This window comes from Desmodus rotundus, chromosome 7, assembly GCF_022682495.2.
Source record: "Desmodus rotundus isolate HL8 chromosome 7, HLdesRot8A.1, whole genome shotgun sequence".
Classification (NCBI taxonomy): domain Eukaryota; kingdom Metazoa; phylum Chordata; class Mammalia; order Chiroptera; family Phyllostomidae; genus Desmodus; species Desmodus rotundus.
Genome location: NC_071393.1, coordinates 18,038,234 through 18,058,873, shown reverse-complemented (window position 1 = coordinate 18,058,873; position 20,640 = coordinate 18,038,234). Strand labels below are relative to the sequence as shown.

General features: G+C 52.4%; 1 protein-coding gene across 2 annotated transcripts; it reads left to right on the top strand.

Annotated features, from left to right (window-relative positions):
- Positions 1-2,380: 2,380 nt before the first annotated feature.
- CRYBA4 (crystallin beta A4) lies at positions 2,381-8,797 on the top strand. 2 transcript variants are annotated; one of them, XM_053929186.1, is made up of 6 exons: positions 2,381-2,453; positions 2,811-2,926; positions 3,516-3,634; positions 5,329-5,470; positions 6,827-6,969; positions 8,473-8,797. In XM_053929186.1, the coding sequence occupies exons 2-6, from the start codon at positions 2,888-2,890 to the stop codon at positions 8,618-8,620; spliced, it is 591 nt and encodes a 196-aa protein (XP_053785161.1). In that variant the 5' UTR covers positions 2,381-2,453; positions 2,811-2,887; the 3' UTR covers positions 8,621-8,797. The 2 variants fall into 2 exon arrangements, with proteins under 2 accessions (XP_053785161.1, XP_024422943.1); XM_024567175.4 differs by having other exon boundaries at positions 2,387-2,453; positions 2,876-2,926.
- The last annotated feature ends 11,843 nt before the right edge of the window (positions 8,798-20,640 follow it).

Genomic DNA, 20,640 nt, shown 5'->3' with positions numbered 1-20,640 from the left:
GCCTCAGCACCTGGCACAGGGCTTGACACAGAGTAGGTGCTTTATCAGTTTGGGGGGGCTAGATGGTCACAGTGGATCATAATGGAAGGTGGGGTACAGGGGGAGATAGGGGAACCGAGATGGGGAGGCAGAAATGGGGACACTGATGGGGAGAAGTGGAGAGCGACAGAGAAAGATGATGGAGACAGAAATACAGAGGGGCTGGGAGGGGACCAGAGAGTGAAGGAGAGAGAGGGGAGCAGACAGAGAGAGGGAGGCAGACGGAGAGACAGGTGCAATAGAGTGATAGACCCAGAATAGGGGAACAGAGACCAGAAGTCCTAGCAGCCAATTGCCTCATTTCCCAGATGGAGAAACTAAGCCCAGGCAGGACAAGTGACTTCAACCAGGTCACATGGTGTGAACTCACAGTAGAGCCAGGGCTGAAGGAACCCAGAGGAACTGCTGAGCCAGCTCAGCCTGCAGTCTGACCTCCTCCCGCCCTACCCCAGGTGGGCTTGGGAGAGAGGGGGGCTTGCCCGGGTTCCTGCCTCTTCTGCAGACTTCCAGGGGCCCACATTTCCCTTGGAGCCCAGCTCTGCCTTGAAATCACCATAGCCAGTCCTCTTTTCTGCCCCTCCACCCACCCCAGCACTCCCTCACATCCCAGGTGCTTCCTCAGTCTTTCATCCTGGGCCAAGGCCTGGGAGGCAGGCAGGAACCACAGGATGGGACACAGGAACGGGGCCAAGACACATGGGTGGTGGGGGGCCACCCACAGGTCTGGGCTTCAAGGCCAGGCTGTCTGGGGCATTGCCCTGTCTCCTGCGGCATTAGGGCTGCCTGCTTGGCACAGAGGTGGGGAATGGCCCCCCATGCCGAGTGGCTCCACTCTGAGCACATGCCTGACCTGGCTCCTGTAATCCTCACTCTGATGCTGGGGGTCTCCCGGGTCGATCCTATTTTCAGACAAGGAAACCAAGGCAGCCCCCCTGCCCCTCTCTCAGCCTATTGGCTCATCTGTGAAATGCAACTGGGAAGTCACATCTTTTAAACTCCTGGACCAAAGCTCTTCAAACTATGCACTGCTGGTTTTATATGAACCATGATTTAGCAGTAATCACGGCTATTATTTGCAGTGACGATGACAATGATGATGGTGGCACAGAATACCTTTCGTGCACCGGTGTATTCATGTGTAATTCACGTTCCCCCACTTACCCTTATCTCTTAGGCTGACCCGGTTCACTCTGTCGTACCTGTTTCGCGCACGAGGAAACTGAGGCTCGGAGAGATTAAGTTAACCCGCTCAAGGTTATCCAGCCAGCAAGAGTGGGATGCAAACCCAGGCGGTCTGGCTGCTGAGGCTGCATTCTTAGCCTTTTATCCTCAAAGCAACCCTTTATCGAAGCCATGCCTTCGACAGGGCAGCTTGTAATTTAACCCTCCCAGAGGGAGCAACGTCGCCCCTATATAGGCCAGGGGCTGAGATCAGACATTCTCTAGGTCGCCCAGCTATTCAGAGGCAGCTCTGGATTTCACCCAGGCTGGTCTCTGACTCGCTCTTGCCTGCTCTGTGGGAAGCCCCTTTTAGGTCAAATCAGAAGGTGTGGGACGAGGATGCGCGAAGCAAATTCTACAAAGCCTGGCTATGTGGCAGGCGTGCCACAGACCGTAGGCACGTGCGCACCCACCGGCTGCTTCAGTCTGCCCACAGAGCTACCTGAACTCCTTTACGGGCTTTGTGGGCCCTGTGGGCCTGGGCCCAGGCCATCTTTCCTGCCTGGCTCCCTTTACTCCTTCAGGGTTTCTGAACTCCAGCTCAGTCGGGCTCTTTCTCATACACGTATCCTAAGTTCCCACCTCTGCACTTTTGCCTAGAAATGCATTTCCTTCCATTTCATGTACAAATCCTCCTCACCCTTCAGAGTCTTTTTTAAAATGCCACCTCCGACAGGAAGCCTACCCCGATTGCTCCTGCTGGAAGAAGAAGTAGTGTAAGAAGGGGGAAAGGTATACACATTTGCTGAATATTATGCCAGTCATGTGATATAACATCACAGCACCCCATGATGTGGTTTATTTTTGTCCCATTTCGTAGGCAGAAACTGAGGACAAATGACCCGCAGCAGGTCACACTGCTAGGCAGGACCTGGTTTTTGGACTCCTTGTCCAGTGCTCATTCTCCTGCTCCAGTCAGGGGTCCCATGGAGCTGATTAAGGCTGACCTTCCTCCTCTGGCCTTCTTTGTGGCTGATCCCAGAGGGAGGCCACCCACCTACCCCTTTCCCTCCCAGCTGAAGCCAATGGTGCTGACACCTCTCCTCTGGGGCTTCAGCCCGGGCTGCCTTTTGTTCCTGCTGCTCACTTGCTGAGTCGGAGCTTTGTCTCCCAGAGGCCCTCTCCCCTCCCTGCCTATAAGAGCCTGACCTCTCCTGGTCCCAGGTCGGGCATGTTCTCTGGGTCCGTCCTCGGTAAGTGCCAGGCTTGGAGGAGGGGTGGGCTCCAAACTCTGAGGGAGTATCCTGGGAGGTAGAGGAGCCCAGGTGCCCAATCCTGGGGACATCACTGTGTCATCCTGCATGGCTTCCTTATCCTAACCCAGGCCAAGCCCCAGACATCAAGACTCGTATCTGCTATCCCCACTTAAAAGCAGAATTATTCTTGTAGTCCCATTGCTTTGATTTCCAGCAGAGCGGGTGAGTTTTGAGATGGTGACAGGAAGGAAGCAAAGCAAGTGGGAAGGGAAGGAGAGGGACAGGCCAAAGCTGTGCCTTGCCCCTAGCCCAGGCACATCTGGACCCCATCTGGATCCCTATCTTGCTTAATAGGAATGTCAGCGTCAAGGAAGAGAGCAGAGTCGGGGCTCAGGTTACCATGTTCTTCTCTTGTGTAGGAAGGCAGCAACATGACCTTGCAATGCACCAAGTCAGCGGGACACTGGAAGGTAGGAAGGGGCATGGGAGGTGCCTGGGAAGTGGGGGGCACGGGTCAAACCCAGGTCCAGGACATCCCTCACCCCCACCTCCATGGAATCCCCACCTCACAGTTGTGAGGCCCCCTTTCACAGAGGATGGAATCTATGTTAAAAGAGGGGAAGGAACTTGGCCAAGGTCACACACAGGGATTTTAATTTGGGTCCTCTGGTCCCCAGATTTAATCATTACACTCTCGGGCAGAGATGGCAAACTGGTGATTGCACAGTCTTTCAGCATTATTTCTCTGGCCTCCTCTGTGTTTTAAAAAAAGCCTTAGATTTGTCATCCCCTTTAAAAAATTTGAGGGGTGCAGGTACAATGATTATCTTCAGGTATTGGGAAGTTGGCCCGCATCCCCACAGGACAACAATAGGTGGCGCTGTGCAGAGGCCACCTATTCCTGCCGGGCCAGTGCGCTCCTTACCAGTCTGGCTACTGGAGGCATCTGAGTTTGCCTGCTTTATATGTCCCGCCTCATCTTGAGTCCTGGGGTGAGCCCCTAGCCCCTCATCCCCGCAGGACTCTGGTGTGGGTCACCATCTTTTCTCTCTGTCCTAGATTGTGGTGTGGGACGAGGAGGGCTTCCAGGGCCGGCGGCATGAGTTCACCTCGGAGTGCCCCAGCGTGCTGGAACTTGGCTTTGAGACCGTGCGATCTTTGAAAGTGCTGAGTGGAGCGTGAGTCCGGGGGAATCTGAGCCGGGGTCGGGAAGACAGCAGGGCGTCTAGAGAGGGGTGCTGGGACCTTTAGATGTTTTAGGCCCTATCTTCCCAGGCTGTAACTTCCGGTGGGTCAGAGAGCTGGGGAGCGCGCGGAATGGCAGTGTAAGGTTATGTAGGTTGTGCACCGCCCACACATAGGGGGCGCCATTCACACAGATCCTGTCCACTGGGTGAGAGGACACTGCCGGGGCTGAAACGTCCTTGTTAGACGTCAGTCTAAAAGCAACATCACTTACCACAAATGGAAGGGAACCATTAAAATATAATTTAAAAAATGCTATTAATTTTTAGTTGAACATTGTTGCTTGACTGAAACTCTGAGCAGGAGATATGGGGGGGGGGGATGATGGATGAGATGGACAGAGGTGTTAAGGAGACACCAATACCATCCTGAGACTTTGTAGATCAGCGCGGTTCAGGCGAACTTTCTGCGGTGATGAAAATACTGCTCCTCCGCACTGTTGGTTTTGGAGCCACGGCCCCATAGGGCCACGGAGGGCTTGAAATGTAGCTAGTGCGACTAAAGACCTAAAGCTTTGATTTAATTTGATTTAGTGAAGTTTACCTTTAATTGGCGCCACGTGGGTAATGGCCACTGTATTGATCAGAAGTTTCTAGAAGGCTGGAAAGTAGATTGCAAGGAGAACAGTGTTCTCCCCATGTGTTTGGTCATGCCATGCTGTGCCTGTGAGGGCACCGAAGGTCATCTTGGGTGGTATTTTTGCCTCTCGCACCAAGGTGAACACCCTTTTAGCTTCTGCTTCGTGCAGGTGGGGAACTGGGGCTCAGATGGGGTCAGTGGGGTCAGATGGGGTCATCTGGACGACTGTCCAGGGATATGTCCAGCAGGCCAACAGACTGGGCCAGAAAGGAGACAACAAGCTCAGGTAGACCAGACAGTGTATTACTTATACAGACAGCAAGGGCAAGGTCAGCCTCCTGTGTCCCTTGTCCCATAGGATGGCACCAAAACAGCAGGGGCTATCTGAGAGCAAGAAGGGCGGGCCCTCTGCTGCTGGGGGGGGGGCAATGTATACTTCCGCTGTCACCTGCGCTGTACCCTCCAGGGTGGCGAGGAGGAAAGTCCCATTCTCCCGTGAAGCAGGGAGGCAGCTGAGCACCACCTCATGGAAGGGAGATGGGTGAGACCTGGCATATGGCAGCTCCTTGCAAGGTTGCCCATCTTCCCACGGTCCCGAGGATCGCATGGAATCCCTTCAAGACTCATGTTAGCCTGGGGTCAAGCCTTGCCCACATGGCCTAGAGGGACACATGCAAGGCTGTCAGGTAGCTGCATGGAGCAGTTCCTTCCCCATGGAACACCCAGCGAGTCAGTGGGCTGCTAGGTCTGGACTCGGTTTCCCCACCTCGGCACAATTGACGGTTGCAGCTGGGTAATTCTCTGTTTGGATGGGGGCCTTCCTGTGCTTTGAAGGAGGTTTAGCAATATCTCTGGCCTCTATCCATTAAATGCCATTTGCAAACACCCCTTCCTCCCTCCTCCCAGTATCTTGAAGAAAAATGTCGGCAGACTTTGTTGAAAGCCTCCCTGGGGGGCAGAGGCAGCCCTGCATGATAACCATTGGTCTGGAACTCTGGGTGGGGGGTCTCATCTCTTGTCTCTTATGCTCTCCGCCCTCTGTCCACAGGTGGGTGGGCTTTGAGCACGCTGGCTTCCAAGGACAGCAGTATGTGCTGGAGCGGGGCGAGTACCCGTGCTGGGATGCCTGGGCCGGCAACACGGCCTACCCTGCCCAGCGGCTCACCTCCTTCCGGCCCGTGGCCTGCGCTGTGAGTCCTACTGCGGCCTCCTCCCAGGGAGGCCTGAGCCCCTTCCGCAGGGGCTTGGGAACTGGGTGTCCCAGAGTTTGATTTCTCTTGTCACTACTTCAAGCTGTGGGACATGGCAGTCCCTCCCCTCTCGGAGCCTCATTTTTTTTTAATTGTGAAATGGGGCCCTAGTACTCATATTGTGGGGAAGAAGAATGTTCAGCATCTGGGCAAACCCACCGCAAACATTCCACCCATTACCACTTCTGTTACAACAGGAGCAGAGTTAAGATATGAAGGAGACACACGGATGCTGGGCACCCCCTTTTTACGACTCAGGGACAGGGGAAGAGCTGGGTGCTGGAGATGGCAGGGCGAGGTGGGGAGGCAGGGTTCTAGTTCTTGCTCCTGATTCATGATCCGTGTTCCCGATTTTTGAGCTGCTGTTTATGGCCTATGGGTGGAGATGGGCATTATTATTCCCATCTTAGAGATGAAAAAAAAAAATCGAGGCTCCGAAAGGTATACTATCTGTTTCTTCAACAGCAATTTTTATTGATTTAAAATCACATAAGTCATACATATTTATCACCTAAAATTCAGGAAAAGCCCTGACATGCAGAATAAGAAAATAAAAATCACTCATACCCACACCTCTGAGATAGCAGCCTGTTGTTTATAGCGCTGTCTATGTCTAGATCTGTATAGCTATGCACACATATCATTCTGTTATAACAGTTAAATCGTAACAAACCAAAGGCCTGGAAACCAGCGTTTGTCACTAGGCAAATATATCACGATGATCCTCCCTGGAGATTAAATCTAATTTATAACATCATTACATTTATTCGAGCTCTGTAGAATTCCATTTTGTGAGCAGGATCATTTGTTTATTCACTCCACACGCGCCGGGGTCTTGTGCTGACACGGGACCCACGGTAGACCCTGACAAATGCAAACCCGCTTCCCTTAGTCCTCAGAAATAGTCCTGAAAAGCAGGTATGGTTAGTTCCGTTTCAGAGACTCGCAAACAGACTCAGAAGTGCTGTGTGACATGTCTAAGCTCGGCCAGCCAGTAGGTGGAGAGCAGGATTTGAACCCAGATCTCTGCACCCTTCTCTGATTCACAATGCAATAGGCCAGTTTATTTCCCGATTCCTATTGTTGGATAGTCGATTGAGTTCCCCTCCCCTCCTCTCTCCTCCCCTCCCCTCTCTTCTTTTTTTTTTTTCTTTACCTCTTGTAAGGTTTCTGGTGCCTGTTGCCCCTTTCCAAAGGATTGCAGGGAAGACAAGGGCGGGGCAGGGGTGGGCAGCAGAGGCTCCTGGACTTCCAGCTGTGCACCTGATGGTCTGCCCCTGTTCTCTGTGCCTGCAGAACCACCGTGACTCAAGGCTGACCATCTTTGAGCAAGAGAACTTCCTGGGCAGGAAAGGAGAGCTGAGTGATGACTACCCCTCCCTCCAGGCCATGGGATGGGCTGGCAATGAAGTGGGCTCCTTCCACGTCCAGTCCGGGGCGTAAGTGGATCCAGAGCTCTGTCTGGCAGGGAAAGGATGTTGGGAGGGTTAGGGACACCTACTATGACAATAAAGTGCTGGTGACTTTTGGGCTCTGATGCCCACATTCCAGAGAGGACACTGAAACATGGGGAGATATCAGGCAGAATTTCTGGGACTGCAAGCAATGGACACCCAGAGCAAACTGATATTAAGCCTAAAAGATATTTACTGGCTCCTGCAATTAGCTTCAGGTACAGCTGGATTCAGCAAGGTTCTGTTATTCTCCCCCTCCTGCCCTGCTCGCCAGTGTGGTTATATCCTTAGGCAGGCTCTTACCATATGAAGATGGCAGCTCCATCCTTTCATTTCAGCCAGCCTGAGGGAAGCAGTTTCTTTCTCAGTGATCCCACCAAAGGCCCCAGGGAAGGCTCTTATTGGTCCAACTTCAGTCACGTGTTCAACTCAGAACCAATCACCATGCCCACAATCACTGGGTGCTCTGATTGGCACCCATGCTTGTTGCTAGAGTGAGCATTTTCCCACACTGGCTGAGAGGGGGAGTGGGGACAGGCTCTAGCACCAGAGAGCAGAGGATGCACGACCAGCCACAACCCAGAGGTGGGTCAAGCTACTTGCTCCAAGTCCACCAGCAGGGAGGTGACTGAATCCAGCTTCCAGCCCAGAAATGACTGCCCCTTCCCACCCTTTTTACATAGGAGATGGCAGGTGAAGGCTGAGGTGTGAGGTCCTCAGCTGGGGAGGACATTGGAGCCACCTGCTGAGGTGCCCTTTGGCTTCTGGTAGGCAGGGCTGAAGGTGGGAGGTAGGTGAGATAGGGTTTTTGTTTTTTAATTTTTTCAGACATCACCAGAGAACTATATTGTTTTGGAGTAGGGTAGACCTCTTGTGATTCTTGAATCTACTCAGAAAAACAAGATAGCAGTTTTTGTCCAGTCCTGGACAGCATAGGGGTCAATGAATGGAAAGAATAGGCCTTTTCTGGGAAGTGCCTTTGGGTAAGGAAGGAGGGGGAAAGAATGACTCCCCAATCATCCATCCATCCATCCATCCATCCATCCAGCATATACTGAGCCCCGCCCCTGTGCCAGGCACTATGTTGGGCCTGGAGAGGACAGTAACCAGGTACACACACCCTTATCCCCAGGAGCTTACTGTTTGTTGAGGAGGGGGCATTTTACAAGTAATCTCTTAGTTACCTCATCACCTGAGTGCTCCAAACCTACAATAAGGGACTGCGCCCTAATGTGGAGAACAGTGCAGGCCACCCGGTGGAGGGATGATGGAGCTGAGACCTGAAGGATAAATACCACTTGGCTGGGCAAAGAATGGCTGGAATGGTGTTCCTGGGAACAGGGAACAGCATGATGAAAGGCACAGTGGTAGAAAGCGTAGGGCACCATCACGGCTGAAATGGGTTTGCAGCATGGGTCTCTTTGTCCCTGTCCCGACCACCGTGCTGGTGCCTCTCTAGGGTAACAATCTGCCTCTCCCCTCCCCTAGCTGGGTTTGTTCCCAGTTCCCTGGCTACCGAGGCTTTCAGTACGTGCTGGAGTGTGATCACCACTCAGGCGACTACAAGCATTTCCGGGAGTGGGGCACTCACGCCCAGACCTTCCAGGTGCAGAGTGCCCGCAGGATCCAGCAGTGAGCAGGAGGGCCGGCGCCCAGCCGGAGCCGGTGCTTGCCTGGAGCGGAGGTGCTGTGGGAGGTGGTATGTGCTCCCCGCCCCTGCAAGTCCACGTGGACCCAGCACCCACGTGAGCCAGTCCACGCGTGCACGGTCAGCACGAAAACCTAAAAGTAATAAAAACGTAATAAAGGTCCAGTGTTAGCTTGTGCGCTTTAATTTTCTTAATCCTCTTCCAGAACCACTTTTTAGCTTTGTTAATTTCCTCTACCATTTGTCTGTGTTTTATTTCACTGAGTTTTTGCTGTTTAATACTTTTCCCTTCTATTTACTCCAGGTTTACTTTACTTTTAATTTTTCTAGCTTTTCAAGGTAGACTCGAAACACTAAGTTTAGTCCCCTTTCTCCACCCTTGCCCCGTACAGTCATTTAGAGCTATGAATTACGAGCACCGTATTAGCTACTTCTACAAATTGTAATTCGATGTATTTTCAGTAGCGTTCGGTACCTGTGCTGCCGAAGTGGGCACCATTATCTTTCAGTTTGATATTTTTTAGTTTCCCTTCTGGTTTTTTTAATTCGACCCATGGGTTAAAGGTGTGTTATCTAAATACTTGGGATTTTTCTAGATAATTTATTGTTATTCCTTTGTTGTATTAGTCCATTGTACTCAGAGAACAGACTCAAGATTTCAATAACCTGGAGCGAGTTGAGACTTATTTTATGGTCCCGTATGTGGTCTATTTTTGATAGATTTGAAAGTTATTTCCATTCTGCAGTTATTGGGCATAATGTTCTGTAAATGTTGGTTAGGTTAAGTTGGTTGACTGTTGGGTTAGCTATTTCTGTATCTTTGCTGATTTTTTATCAGTTACTGAGAGAGGGCTGTTAATATCTCCTACTCCCTTTAGTTTTGTCCATTTTTCTTCCTGATTTTTTTTCTTCAAGAATTTGATGCCCTGTTAGTTGATGCACATATATTTATGATTGCTGGTTTCCAAATATTGTTTCTAGCTGGTGTTTTTTTAAGCCATGCACGGAGAGAGCCTAGTCTGTCCCCTAGCAACACTTTTATTCCTTTTCTCCCCCATTCTCTCTCACACACACCACCCTGGCGTCTCACTTACATTCTCCACCCTCCAAAGAAAGTCTTCGAAACAAAGAAATACATTTCCGTTCCACTTGCAGCCTAAGTGGGGAGATCATATTCATTCTCCTTCTCTCTCTCTCTCTCTCTCTCCTCTACTCCTTACTCTCTCCTGGTTCTTTATTCTATAGATTATCTTTAACAGTCATAAGCCATTTGGCTCTTTTTCTGCACGACCTTCCTCTACCATAACTGAGCTATAGGGACAGGATGGGTGCTGGTCACAACGACACGCTGGAAAAGATGCCATTACCTGGCTCAGGAAAGGGAGGGACATGTTTAGGAACATTTGCACTTAATTTTCAACCCCTCATTGTATCATTGTATCATTCCATTCATTCAAATGACCATCTGCCTGGGATCTACTGGGCACCGGGGCTGGGAACCAGTAAGCAAGACACAGAAAGTCCTTCCTCTCACCCAGCGGGAAGTGGAGGGCAGACGGGTGTGCCATGGATTGCAATATCCTGGGATAGAAGCTGTGGTGGGGCAAGTGTGGGGCTGTAGGGCTGCAGGAGGTAAGAACAGGCCTGGGACAGGAGATGAGAGAGGCAGGGAGGCTGCCTCTTCTTGGTGCTTATCCCCCCGCAGACCTCTGCTCTAATCTCCTGTGTGGAGGGGGTTTGGGGGACTGGATAAAATAAGGTGAAGGGATTAACATTAGCCAAAAAATGTACATGCATAACCCATAGATACAGACAATAGTGTGGTGACAGCCAGAGGGAAGTGGGGGGTGGGGGGTAGGGGGGAGTAGGGAAAGGGGGGAATGGGGACAGAAAGAGACTTTGCTTGGGGCAGTGGGCCCACGATGCAGAGTGCAGGTGATGTTTTATTGAGTTTTACACTTGAAACCTTCATGGTGTTGCGAACCAATGGCACCCCAATGAATTCAACAACAAAAAATAAATAAATAAGATTTGCTTTTAAGAAGAAAAAATATAAAGAGTTAAGAAAGTAACCCCTCACACTTTAGTATAAATAACTGGGGAGTGTCTCTTCTATGATAAGAAAGCCTTAGATCTTTGGAAACAAAACAGACAATATTTTCTGAATGAATGAATGAATGAATGAATGAATGAGGCAGCCTCATTGGAATTTGATGATGGCCCTATTAAGGGCCAGCTGCAGTCAGAGCCAAGAGCGAGGCCAGAGACCATGAAAAATGGGACCCCAGATGTGTGATGATGGCTGGAGTGACAGGCAATAAAGAGACGATTTGTCAGGGGCGATTTGGGGAAGGGAGGAAGGAGAGCGTGAAATTATTTTTCATATCTTGCCAGGAGACCAATTTTTCTAGGTTATAAAGGAAAGGGAACTTGAATTATTGATGGTATTTGTTCAGAAGTAAGTGGTAAGCATAGAACACCCGTCATCCAGAACACGGAACTCAGCCAGAAGGACTGATCATGGGGTCTGGGCCTGTGAGTCCCAAACCAGTGTGCTCTTGGCCCAGAGTGGGGGAGGCACTCGCTCAGGGCCACACAGCAATCATGATCCATGTTGCTGCTTCTTCCAGCCTCATCACTCAGCCACTCACACCTGGAGCGGGCAGCGAGGCACAGAAGGTCACGGCCATTTGGAGGTGCACACCCCTGGGTCTGAATCTAGGATCCCGAGCTTTCTGGATAGAGTGAGCTTTGGGGGCCGCTTTGCCTCAGTTTCCTCACCTCCTTAAGGTGGGGCCAAGGTCAAGGAAAGGGATACCTAAAATGGTGCTGTGACAAGATACGACACCATGTGACAAATAAGATGCGGCACCATGTGAGGCTTTCTCTTTCTTCCTCACTGGCTCCGCCTGGTCGGTCCAGTTCTTCCTCTTGTGGCAGGCCCCTCTCACTACTGCCCCACTGAGTCCCCTCCCCCACCCCCGCCCGGAGCAAAGCAGCAGTGACAGCAACGGTGGTGGACAAGGCCAAATAAAAGGAAAGAAACCACCTAGAACACAAGGGGTTGAGAAGATGAAGATGCCTCATCTTGGGTGTGTTTCTGGGAGGGAGGGAGGGAAGGAAGGGACAATGGAGAGAAGAGGAGGGGAGAGAGGGGGGATAGAGAGAGAGAGAGAGAATGTCTTTTCCTGCACACCCTTGGAGAAGCGACTGCATGGAACGCCTACTGTCACTAACAAGGACCGAGGCACTGGTGGTAGCTCCTGTAATCACAGCTCATCTGCACAGCCTTTGTAGAAAGGCGGGAGAAACAGCATCCACGAGTGTCCACTGGGCGTTGGGCACAAGGTCAGGCACGCCCACATCCACTGTATCTGAGCCTTCCTCACTGCTGCCTAACAGGCATGTGGGCAAGGGAGGCCCCCACCTGCCCCGGAGGGCGGGGAGGGGGCTGAGTCTTGCACAAACCTGAGCTGTGGGTGGTGAGTGCCCACCCATCCCTACTTCCTGGAGCCTCTGTTTACAGTTGCCATAATTACAAGATGAATGGAGGGGAAATATCTCCCAGGTGGGGTCTGTCCCTGCCAGGTGCTCCTGAATCTTCTCCACACAAAATGTCGTGGAGGCAGGCCTGGGGGCCGTGGCAGTTTCCTCCCAGAGGGGGCAGTCTGCTGTTTTTACCTGCGGGGGATCTTCAGCAAGCAGCGTCTGGGAGGAGTCCCAGTTTTAGTTTAAAGAACTCCCCCATCTGAGTTAATGCATCCAAAGGGGTTGATTTGCCCTGATTCCAGAGGCGAGGATAGAACCCAGGTCTGGCCGATAATAGTCACTAGACTTGGCCAGGGATGGGCACATGACCCAATTTAAGCCAATGCGAGTCAGCTCTGGAATTTTGCTTGGACCTGTCTGGAGAAAGAAGCCCTCTCCGAGCTGGGCTTGTGAAGAGATAGGGTGTAAGCTTGGTACCTGCCACCAAAGGCAGCCCGGCAACCAAACCAGTGCAGGGGAAGGCAGGGGCCAGAACGGGGAGAGGATGGCCTAGGTGTTGTCACGGCCAGTCTAACCACCCTGACACGCAGACACCCATGTGATTTTGTCACGTGGGCCCAAAACACCCTCTCCCCACTTTTTTTGGCTTAAGACCTTTTAAGATAAGTTTCTGTCATTTATATTGTCAAAAGTCCCGACTCTTACTCCCCTAAGCCCACAAGGAAATGAAGAGCTTACCACTCCCACTCCTGTCCCAGCCAGCGTCCCTGATGGCCTTTCTTCTTCTCCCCCACAGCTCGGAAGCTCCCCATCCTTTACCCTCTGGCTGCTCTTGGTGTTAGTGACCATGATCATCTCCAGCCCCGTCTCAGTTTCCCCTTCCTCCAAGGGGTGTATTCACCCCTTACTCCCACGAGAAGACTGAGGCCGAGAGAGGCAACTCGATGTGCTCGGGTTGGCACAGAGACCTCGGGACTCCTGCATCTCTGTCCAGGGTTCTTCCTTCTAGCCCCCTTCATACCCGGCACGACGCTGATTTCCTTGCTGAGGTTCAATCAAAAGCGTGGCACCACCTCGCCGAGGTTCCTCACCCTTGTCCGGGCCCCTCCCACCACTGCAGGCAGCTCCTGCACAGAGGTGTCTCCCATTCTAGAAAACCTCCTCCGGAGACTTGCGCCGCACTGCCACCTAGTGCTAACACAAAAATACACCCTCCAAGGTGCTGTCGGAAAATTGTTTCTGTCCTGGGGGCCCTGGGAAAGGGGCAGAGGAAGAAAAGGATCAGTGGGCCAACTTCTGGGGAATTAGAGCTATGATATATGATGAGAGGGCCTGAGATTCCTTCTCTGTTCTTAATTCTCTCCACAGCTGAGTCTTTGCGCATCTAATTTCTTTTCTCCGGGTAGACCTTGGAAATTTGCAAAACTTTCCAACTGCAAAAAGGGAAAATTGCATTCCCTTTTTTCATTGGCTGTTGGGAAGCTCAGAACCAAGGCCCATAGGATTACTAGCAACTAAATAGAGCCATGTGGCAGCATTTGGAACTTAATTCCTGACTTTATATTCTTTGGCCCGATTTTTATATCTTATTTTATATTTAGTCTTCTGGCTATGCTGAGGACATCTTTAAAAACCACATTAAATCCCCTCTTTTTTGGTGGGGGGAGGACGAATCAGAGCTATACATTCAGAAAGCGCTTGCCAACTTTCTGCAAACCCCAGTTTCCTCTCCTGTAAGGTGGGCACGTGCCTCCCTGCCTTGCAGGGTTTCGTGTGGATTTCAGGAGATGCTCAGTTAATATGAGTTCCCACCCTATTTCCCAACTCTCCACCCCTACCCCCAACCAAGGACTCTTGGCCCAACCTCCTTGGCCTTGGGCAGGCCAGGAGGCAAAGGGGAGCCAAAGAACAGATCCCTTTATCCCCAGTTCCACTCTGTGCTCTGCAGGCCCACCGGGTGGCTCTGCTGGAGCCTGGTGCCCGGAGCCCAGCCCCTGCCTGCCTCCTGGAGGGCTGTTGGCCTCAACGACCCTCCACCTCCCAACTGCAGGCGCTGCAGCATTCCTGGCTGATTTGCAGTAAGCCAAGATGCACCTCATAAATGAAGAATGCACTGTCCTGCAGGGTGGCTACAGCGTGGCCGTGTAGGGGTGAGAAGGCTGGGTCAGATGGAGCCTGGGGAGGCAGGGAGGGCTGTGCAAGGGCTGTCGGTCAAGCAGGGGGATGATGAGAGCCTGGGAAGGTGCAATGGGACCAGGATGGGGCGAGGGCTCCGTGAGGCCACGGTCTGGATTCAGACTGCTGGGGCCGAATCTCGGTTCACACCCTTGTAGCTGTGCCCCTCTGGCCTCAGCTTCCTCCTCTGTCAAACGGAGATGAAATCAATGCCTGGCACCATTGGGCCGTTAGAGCTACTGCATTTATAGCATTCAGCCCAGGATGTGAAACACAGCAAACGTTCAGCAAGCATCCTTCCTTAGTGTCTTTCCCAAGAGCTTTGTGTTGTTTCTGTGGTGTGGTGGGCACTGAGGGTGGGGTTCGGACTGCATCTGTGTCTGGGAGAGGATCCCAGGCTACAGGAGTCGGGAGGGAACAGGTAGAGGCATTTGAGGAGACAGGAGCAGGTGTTTGGAGCAAGAGACACACATATAATCACCAGTTCACAGAGCCAGGCACGCACGTCCCTGAGAGGGGACCAAGTGTCTGCGTCTGTTTCAGGTGGGTGCATGAGGTGCCGGGGTGGCTTCTAAAGGAGAGGCAGACCTTTGGGGAGCCTTAGGGACAGTAGGATGACCCTGACAGCATGACCACATTGGAGGAGAGACGTTGGGTAGGTCCCTTTCCTTCTCTGGGTCTCTGTCCATCTATGAAATGGTTTCAGAGGGACCTTCCCGAACTGCAGCATTTTACGTTGTTATTCTTCTAACAAACATACGGCGAAGGCTTCCGGTACGTCAGACCATGTGCCAAGCCCGGTGATGACATCATGGAAAGATAGGGCAGATTTCTTCCACGGGGGGGTTGCACAGTTGGGTGGTGGAGTGTGTCTGTGTGTACAACAGACAAGCAAATGAATATATGACCCCAAACTGAAACAGCCCGGAAGGAGAGTAGCAGGGGTCAATCAGGGAGTGTGTGTAACTAATGGACTTGACTTTCACTCAGAGGTCAGAGGATGTTTCCTGGAGATGATGAGGCTTGGGCTGGGCCGGGCTGGGCTGGGCAGTGTGTGGCTGGGGCAGGAGCTCAGCGAGGGATGAATGTGGAGCGGGCAGCAGGGGCCAGCCAGGGCGGGGCCTTGCAGGTAAAGGTAAGAGCTTGCTTTTCATCCTGGCACCAGTAGAATGTTGCTGAAGGGCTGTGGGTTGGGGAGTGGTGAGGTCAGCTTTGCATTTGGAGAATCTTCTGGCTTGGGTGGGGGAACAGGTTGGAAGGACCTGGGGTGGAAGCCAGAAGTCACAATAGGGGATGACGGAGACAGAAACTACGGTGGCACTGGGTGGGGTGAGGATGACTTGGTGAAATGTTGAAGAGGGTACTTTAATGGGGCTGGGGTGAGGGAGAGAGAGGGGAGGATGACTTCAATTGGGGATGTGGAGGGGGGTCTTTGTAAAGTCTACTACATGGCTTCTCTCCCCGACCCCAGTTCCTTTGGGCCCCCCCCTGGCTCCGCCAGCATCTGTGTTTATGGGAAAGCAGATGAGGTGGGAGGGCCGGGCAGGGGGAGACAGCGGCTGTGCTGGGGGCTGCAGGCTGCGCCTTTGCCTTCCTGCTTTTCTCTCAGCAGCAGCAGTGAGCGGCTGGCTGGCTGCAGCACCTGCTGTGGCTGCTGGGAGGGCCGGGAGCAGGTGCGGGGCGTCTGGAGGGGGTCTGCACGCAGATGGACAGATGGATAATGAGACGGAATGGATGAGAGCAACACACACCCTGCCCCCCTTCTCCGTTGTCTGCACACAAAAGCCGAGACAAAGAAGCAGCGGGAGCGCAGGCCACAGCCACACAGCACACACATGCTGGAGACAAAGAAATGGGGTGGGAATAGAGGCAGCACCCCCCCCCCCCCCCCCAGGAACCAGGAGGGCGGGCGGGGAAGTGCCTATGACCTCAAGCAAGACCTGCTAGTCTCTAAGCCTTGAGCTGGGCCCCAAACCTCACTAGGTCCACTGGACTTTTTCTTAGGGGAAAATAGATCGTGGACTCCGCAAAGTTGAGGATACGTGTTTAGGTCATGGGGATGGAGACGAGGGCTGATGATAAAGAAAGTGACCGTGAATGTGCTGTGGAGTTGACCTTGACCTGTGTTTAGTCAAACCAACAGCCCGATGCACACGTGAAAGGGAGCAAGTGTATCTGTGGGCGGGACTTGTTATTTGCATGCTCTGCAGACAGCGTTGGGTCTACGTAGTGTCCTAAGCCCCTTCTAATAATTCCCAGGAATAAGAACTCCAGGTCCTGGAAAGTCTCTAATGATGCTCCCAACAGGGAGAGATGGAGAGAGAGAGAGTGTGAGAATTTACTGACCCCATGGTAGGGTCACGTGTTTTCCCCACTCGGATCACTGAATTCTTCCAGGAGCCTGGCGAGAGAGGTTATGTTATCTGCATTTTATAAGAGGACGCTGAGGCCCAGAGGGGTGAAGTTCTTTGCCCAAAGTCACATGGTAGAGTAAAGGGCAGAGGTGGGGTTCACACTCAGGTCTGTCTGACTCCCGTGTCCACTTCTTGGCTGCTGGCCCTGGTTGAGAGTCCCAGAAGCAAAGAGAGGAAATAAGAGGAAGTGGGTCTGGCAGCCCCTGGTGGGCTCCTCCCAGCTACTCCTGCAGGCAGCTGGAGAAAGACGGATGCCTAGTAATGTTTGAACACCTGGATACAGCTGTGCCTGAAACCATTATGCCTTGGACTTGTTTCTGTCCCCTCGAAACTGAAAAGGGCCTGCAAAAAAATTAGTGATCGATAGAGTTGTACTTATTTTTATGTGTTTGATTCTCAGTACCTGGTACAGTGTCTAGCACTTGTAAGGCTTTCTCTTGACCTTGAAGACCAGTTGTGCCACAAATGTATATTGTCATAAACTGCTCAAACTTCCTTGATTACGGCATTGACCACAGTGACTTCTGCTTTCTGACTGGGCTGTGAGCTCCTGGAGGGTGGGGCCCTGTGTGGCTCAGCAGCCTGTGTCAACTTGGCACATAGTGGGGGAAGTTTCTCAAACTGGGGTGCCCCTGGATTTGTGACCCCGGGGTAGGCTCCGCTGGGGTGGCATTGGGCAGTATGAGGGTGATGAGGGAATGAATGACTCACTGGTCCCTGTCGTGCATGTCCCCTTGGCACGCGCCATGCCCAGGCGCCCCAGTGGCTTTGTACTGCAGACATCTAGGACTCTGGTGGTCTTTCTGGTGAAGGGCATGTGTTTGCTCTGCTCCTGGGGCCGCCTGGAGGTGGCGAGGGGTGGCGATGTGCAGGGAGCTATGTGACATGTAAGAGTTGGTGTGTAAGCACCCTGGCTTCCTTGCCCTCAGGTGGGATAGTGCAGGTGCGCCCCACACAGCAGTATCCTGGAGGGCCTCCGCAGGACTGGGTCCTGGCCGCCCACATGATGTGCTCGCTGTCGTGGACCGAACTGCGCTCCTCTGAAGTTCATATGTTGAAGCCCAAAGTCCCCACCGTGACTGTACTTGGAGGTGGGCCTGTACGGAGATCGGTCACATCAAATGGGGTCACAGAGTGGGGCCTAACCCAGGAGAACTGGGGTTCTTACAAGAAGAGGAAGAGACACCAGCAGGGTGCCCATAGAGGGGACCATGTGAGGACACAGTGGCCATCTGCAAGTTAAGCAGAGAGGGTGAGGAGAAACCAACCCTGATGGCACCTTGGTCTTGGACTTCCAGCCTCCAGAACTGTGAGAAAATGCATTCCTGTGAGTCCCGCAGCCTGTGGTACTTTGTTATGGCAGCTGTAGCAGGTCGATATTCTCATCAATGCACCTGGCTTTTCTTCCTGTCTTACCACTTCACTCCGTTGTCAATGCTTCCTGGGACCACCTCCCAGATAAACTGCTTGCACTTGAACCCTCGTCTCAGGGCCTGCATCTGGGATGATGTAGGCTAATATTCCTGTCCATGCCTTGTCTAGCGGGACTGCTGGTCCCCACGCATTAAGGCCGCCACTTGGGGCAGGACAGCTAAGACTCTGGAGAGCACCAGGCTATACTCGTCCATGGCCATGATCTCGAATGAGGGATGTCCCTCCTAGACTGAGGCAGAGATGAACTGCCGCCGGACATGCCCAGGGCAGGGCGAGGTGGCGGGGTCACTGTCTGGCTGCTGTGGGGCTGTGCGTGTCTCCTTAGGAAAGGAGGAGGTGAACGCAAATACAGACAGGTTTTTAGAGCTTCTGAGTGCAGCTTCTGGAATCAGACAGTGCTGGTTTTGAACCGCAGCTTTGCCACTTTCTAACTGGCTGTCCTTGGGTGGGTCACTTCCCCTCTCTGAGCCTCACTTACCTTGTCTGTCAGACAGAAGTGATATCAACCCTTCCCCAGAGGGTGTATATGGGTAAAGCACTCAGAATTGTGACAAGTGAGGGTGAAGGAGTCAAGTTCATTACATTTGAAAATGGTTACAGGGAATTTTGTAGCTACAGGGAATTGTTGAAAGGCTTTTTTTTTTTTTTTTTTTTTTTCTGGGCCACACCAAACACCATTCTCCTCAGCTGTACAGACACCCACCCCCACCCCTGAATTCAGGGAGTCCCATCCTCAGCCCAGGCAGGGGTGGCTGCTTGCCTGCGTCAAAATGAAATCTTTTATCTGGGTGAAACTTATTGGGGAAACAGCTGTCAGAGAGGAGCTCCCTGAGCAGCCCAATGGTGGTGCAATCTCCGTTAATAACATGGCTGGAGGGCAGACAAAAACTGGCTTTTCCCAAAACCTGTCCTCAGGGGCTCCCGCAGCTGTCAGGCAGAGAGGTGGCATTGTGTGTGTGTGTGTGTGTGTGTGTGTGAGAGAGAGAGAGAGAGAGAGAGAGAGACTAGTTTAGGCTACCAGGTGAAAAAGCCTTCCCGGCCACTCCTCTAGAACCCCTTGACCAGGCTCATCGAGGAGTATAAAAAGAGGCGCAGAGAGGTGTGTACCCCAACGTGGAAAAGAGGGACTCAAACAAATCCTTGTAAGCGCAAGTTCACAGCAGCATTATTCACAACAGCCGAAAGGTTGGAAGAAGCCCAATGTCCATCCGCCGGTGGAGGAGGGTAAGCAAATTGGGCTATACCCATACAATGGGCTCTTAGCCGGCCATCAAAAGGAAGGAAGTACAGCATGGCTAACCCTCCAAAACATCATGCTGAGTGAAATAAGCCAGAATGGAGAGGACAAATATTGCACGGTTCCCTGTATATGAAATAACCAGAACAGGTAGATCCACAGAGACAGAAAGTAGATCCGTGGTTGCCAGGGGCTGGGGCGGGGATGGAGAGACCGGGGAGTGACTGCCCAACGGGTGAGGGGTATTACTTGGGGGTGATGAAATGTTTTGGAAGCAGCTGGAGGTGGTGGTTACACAACACTATGAGTGTGCTAAATGCCACTGAATTGTTCCCTCTAAAGTGGTTCATGTTGTATTACATGAAGTTCCCTTCAGAACACAAACCAGCCAACAAATGAGGGCTCAGTGGCACCCAGGGGCCTGATGAGAGAATTGCAACCGGACCCCAGACCTCTTGTGCCACCTGCACTTCTGCAGGCTCTGCTTTAGAGATAAAGACCCCTGGGTCCCCTCTGCTGGCCATGTCACCAGGGTCAGAATTCCCCTGGAAATCTTGGGCTGCTGGGCTGTGGCATGAGCGAAAGACTATGTAGCTTGCAGATGTGATGTCTCATGGGAATAGGTGAGGTAGCCACCTGGTCCAGTTTAAAGAGGCAAACTTTATTCTGAAGTGGACCTTCAGTATGATGGTGCCTTTCCCTGTTGTCATGGCAACCCACACTCCATAAGAAGCAGCTCAGGCCATTTTCAATAGAGACTGGAGAGAATACCGACTCTTCCCTTTGGGTTTTCCGTCTGCTGCTGTTACTGGCTCGTGGGCTCTCCGGGCTCAAGTCAGCCCCGTAAACGTCCCCTGGGAGATTGGTGAGATGTGGTGAGGATGACATTTACCATCTTGGGGTGTGCTCTGCCATGTCCTGGGTCCCCCTGGCAGATAAAGTGAGGGTCAGAGTGGCATTGATGGGGAGCAAGAGGCATGCCAGCTCTAGCCATCAAGCTCGATGTGAATCCCAAGGGAGGTGGTCACTGTGCCCAGAGGCCAAAGGAGAGGGAGCAGGCACTGCAGGTCTCTCACCCTGCCCGGGAGGGTGGAGGATGCCAAGGAAGGTTTTGCTCCCATAACTCAGCAGATGAGTGGAAGAAAGGCAAAGGATCAGCTGAATTCCCCCAGGTTGGCCAGTTTGGGCTACCCATGATTAAAAAAAAGGTGCTGTGTTAGAAAACCAGGGACAGAGGACGGCAGGCAAGCCCACACTGG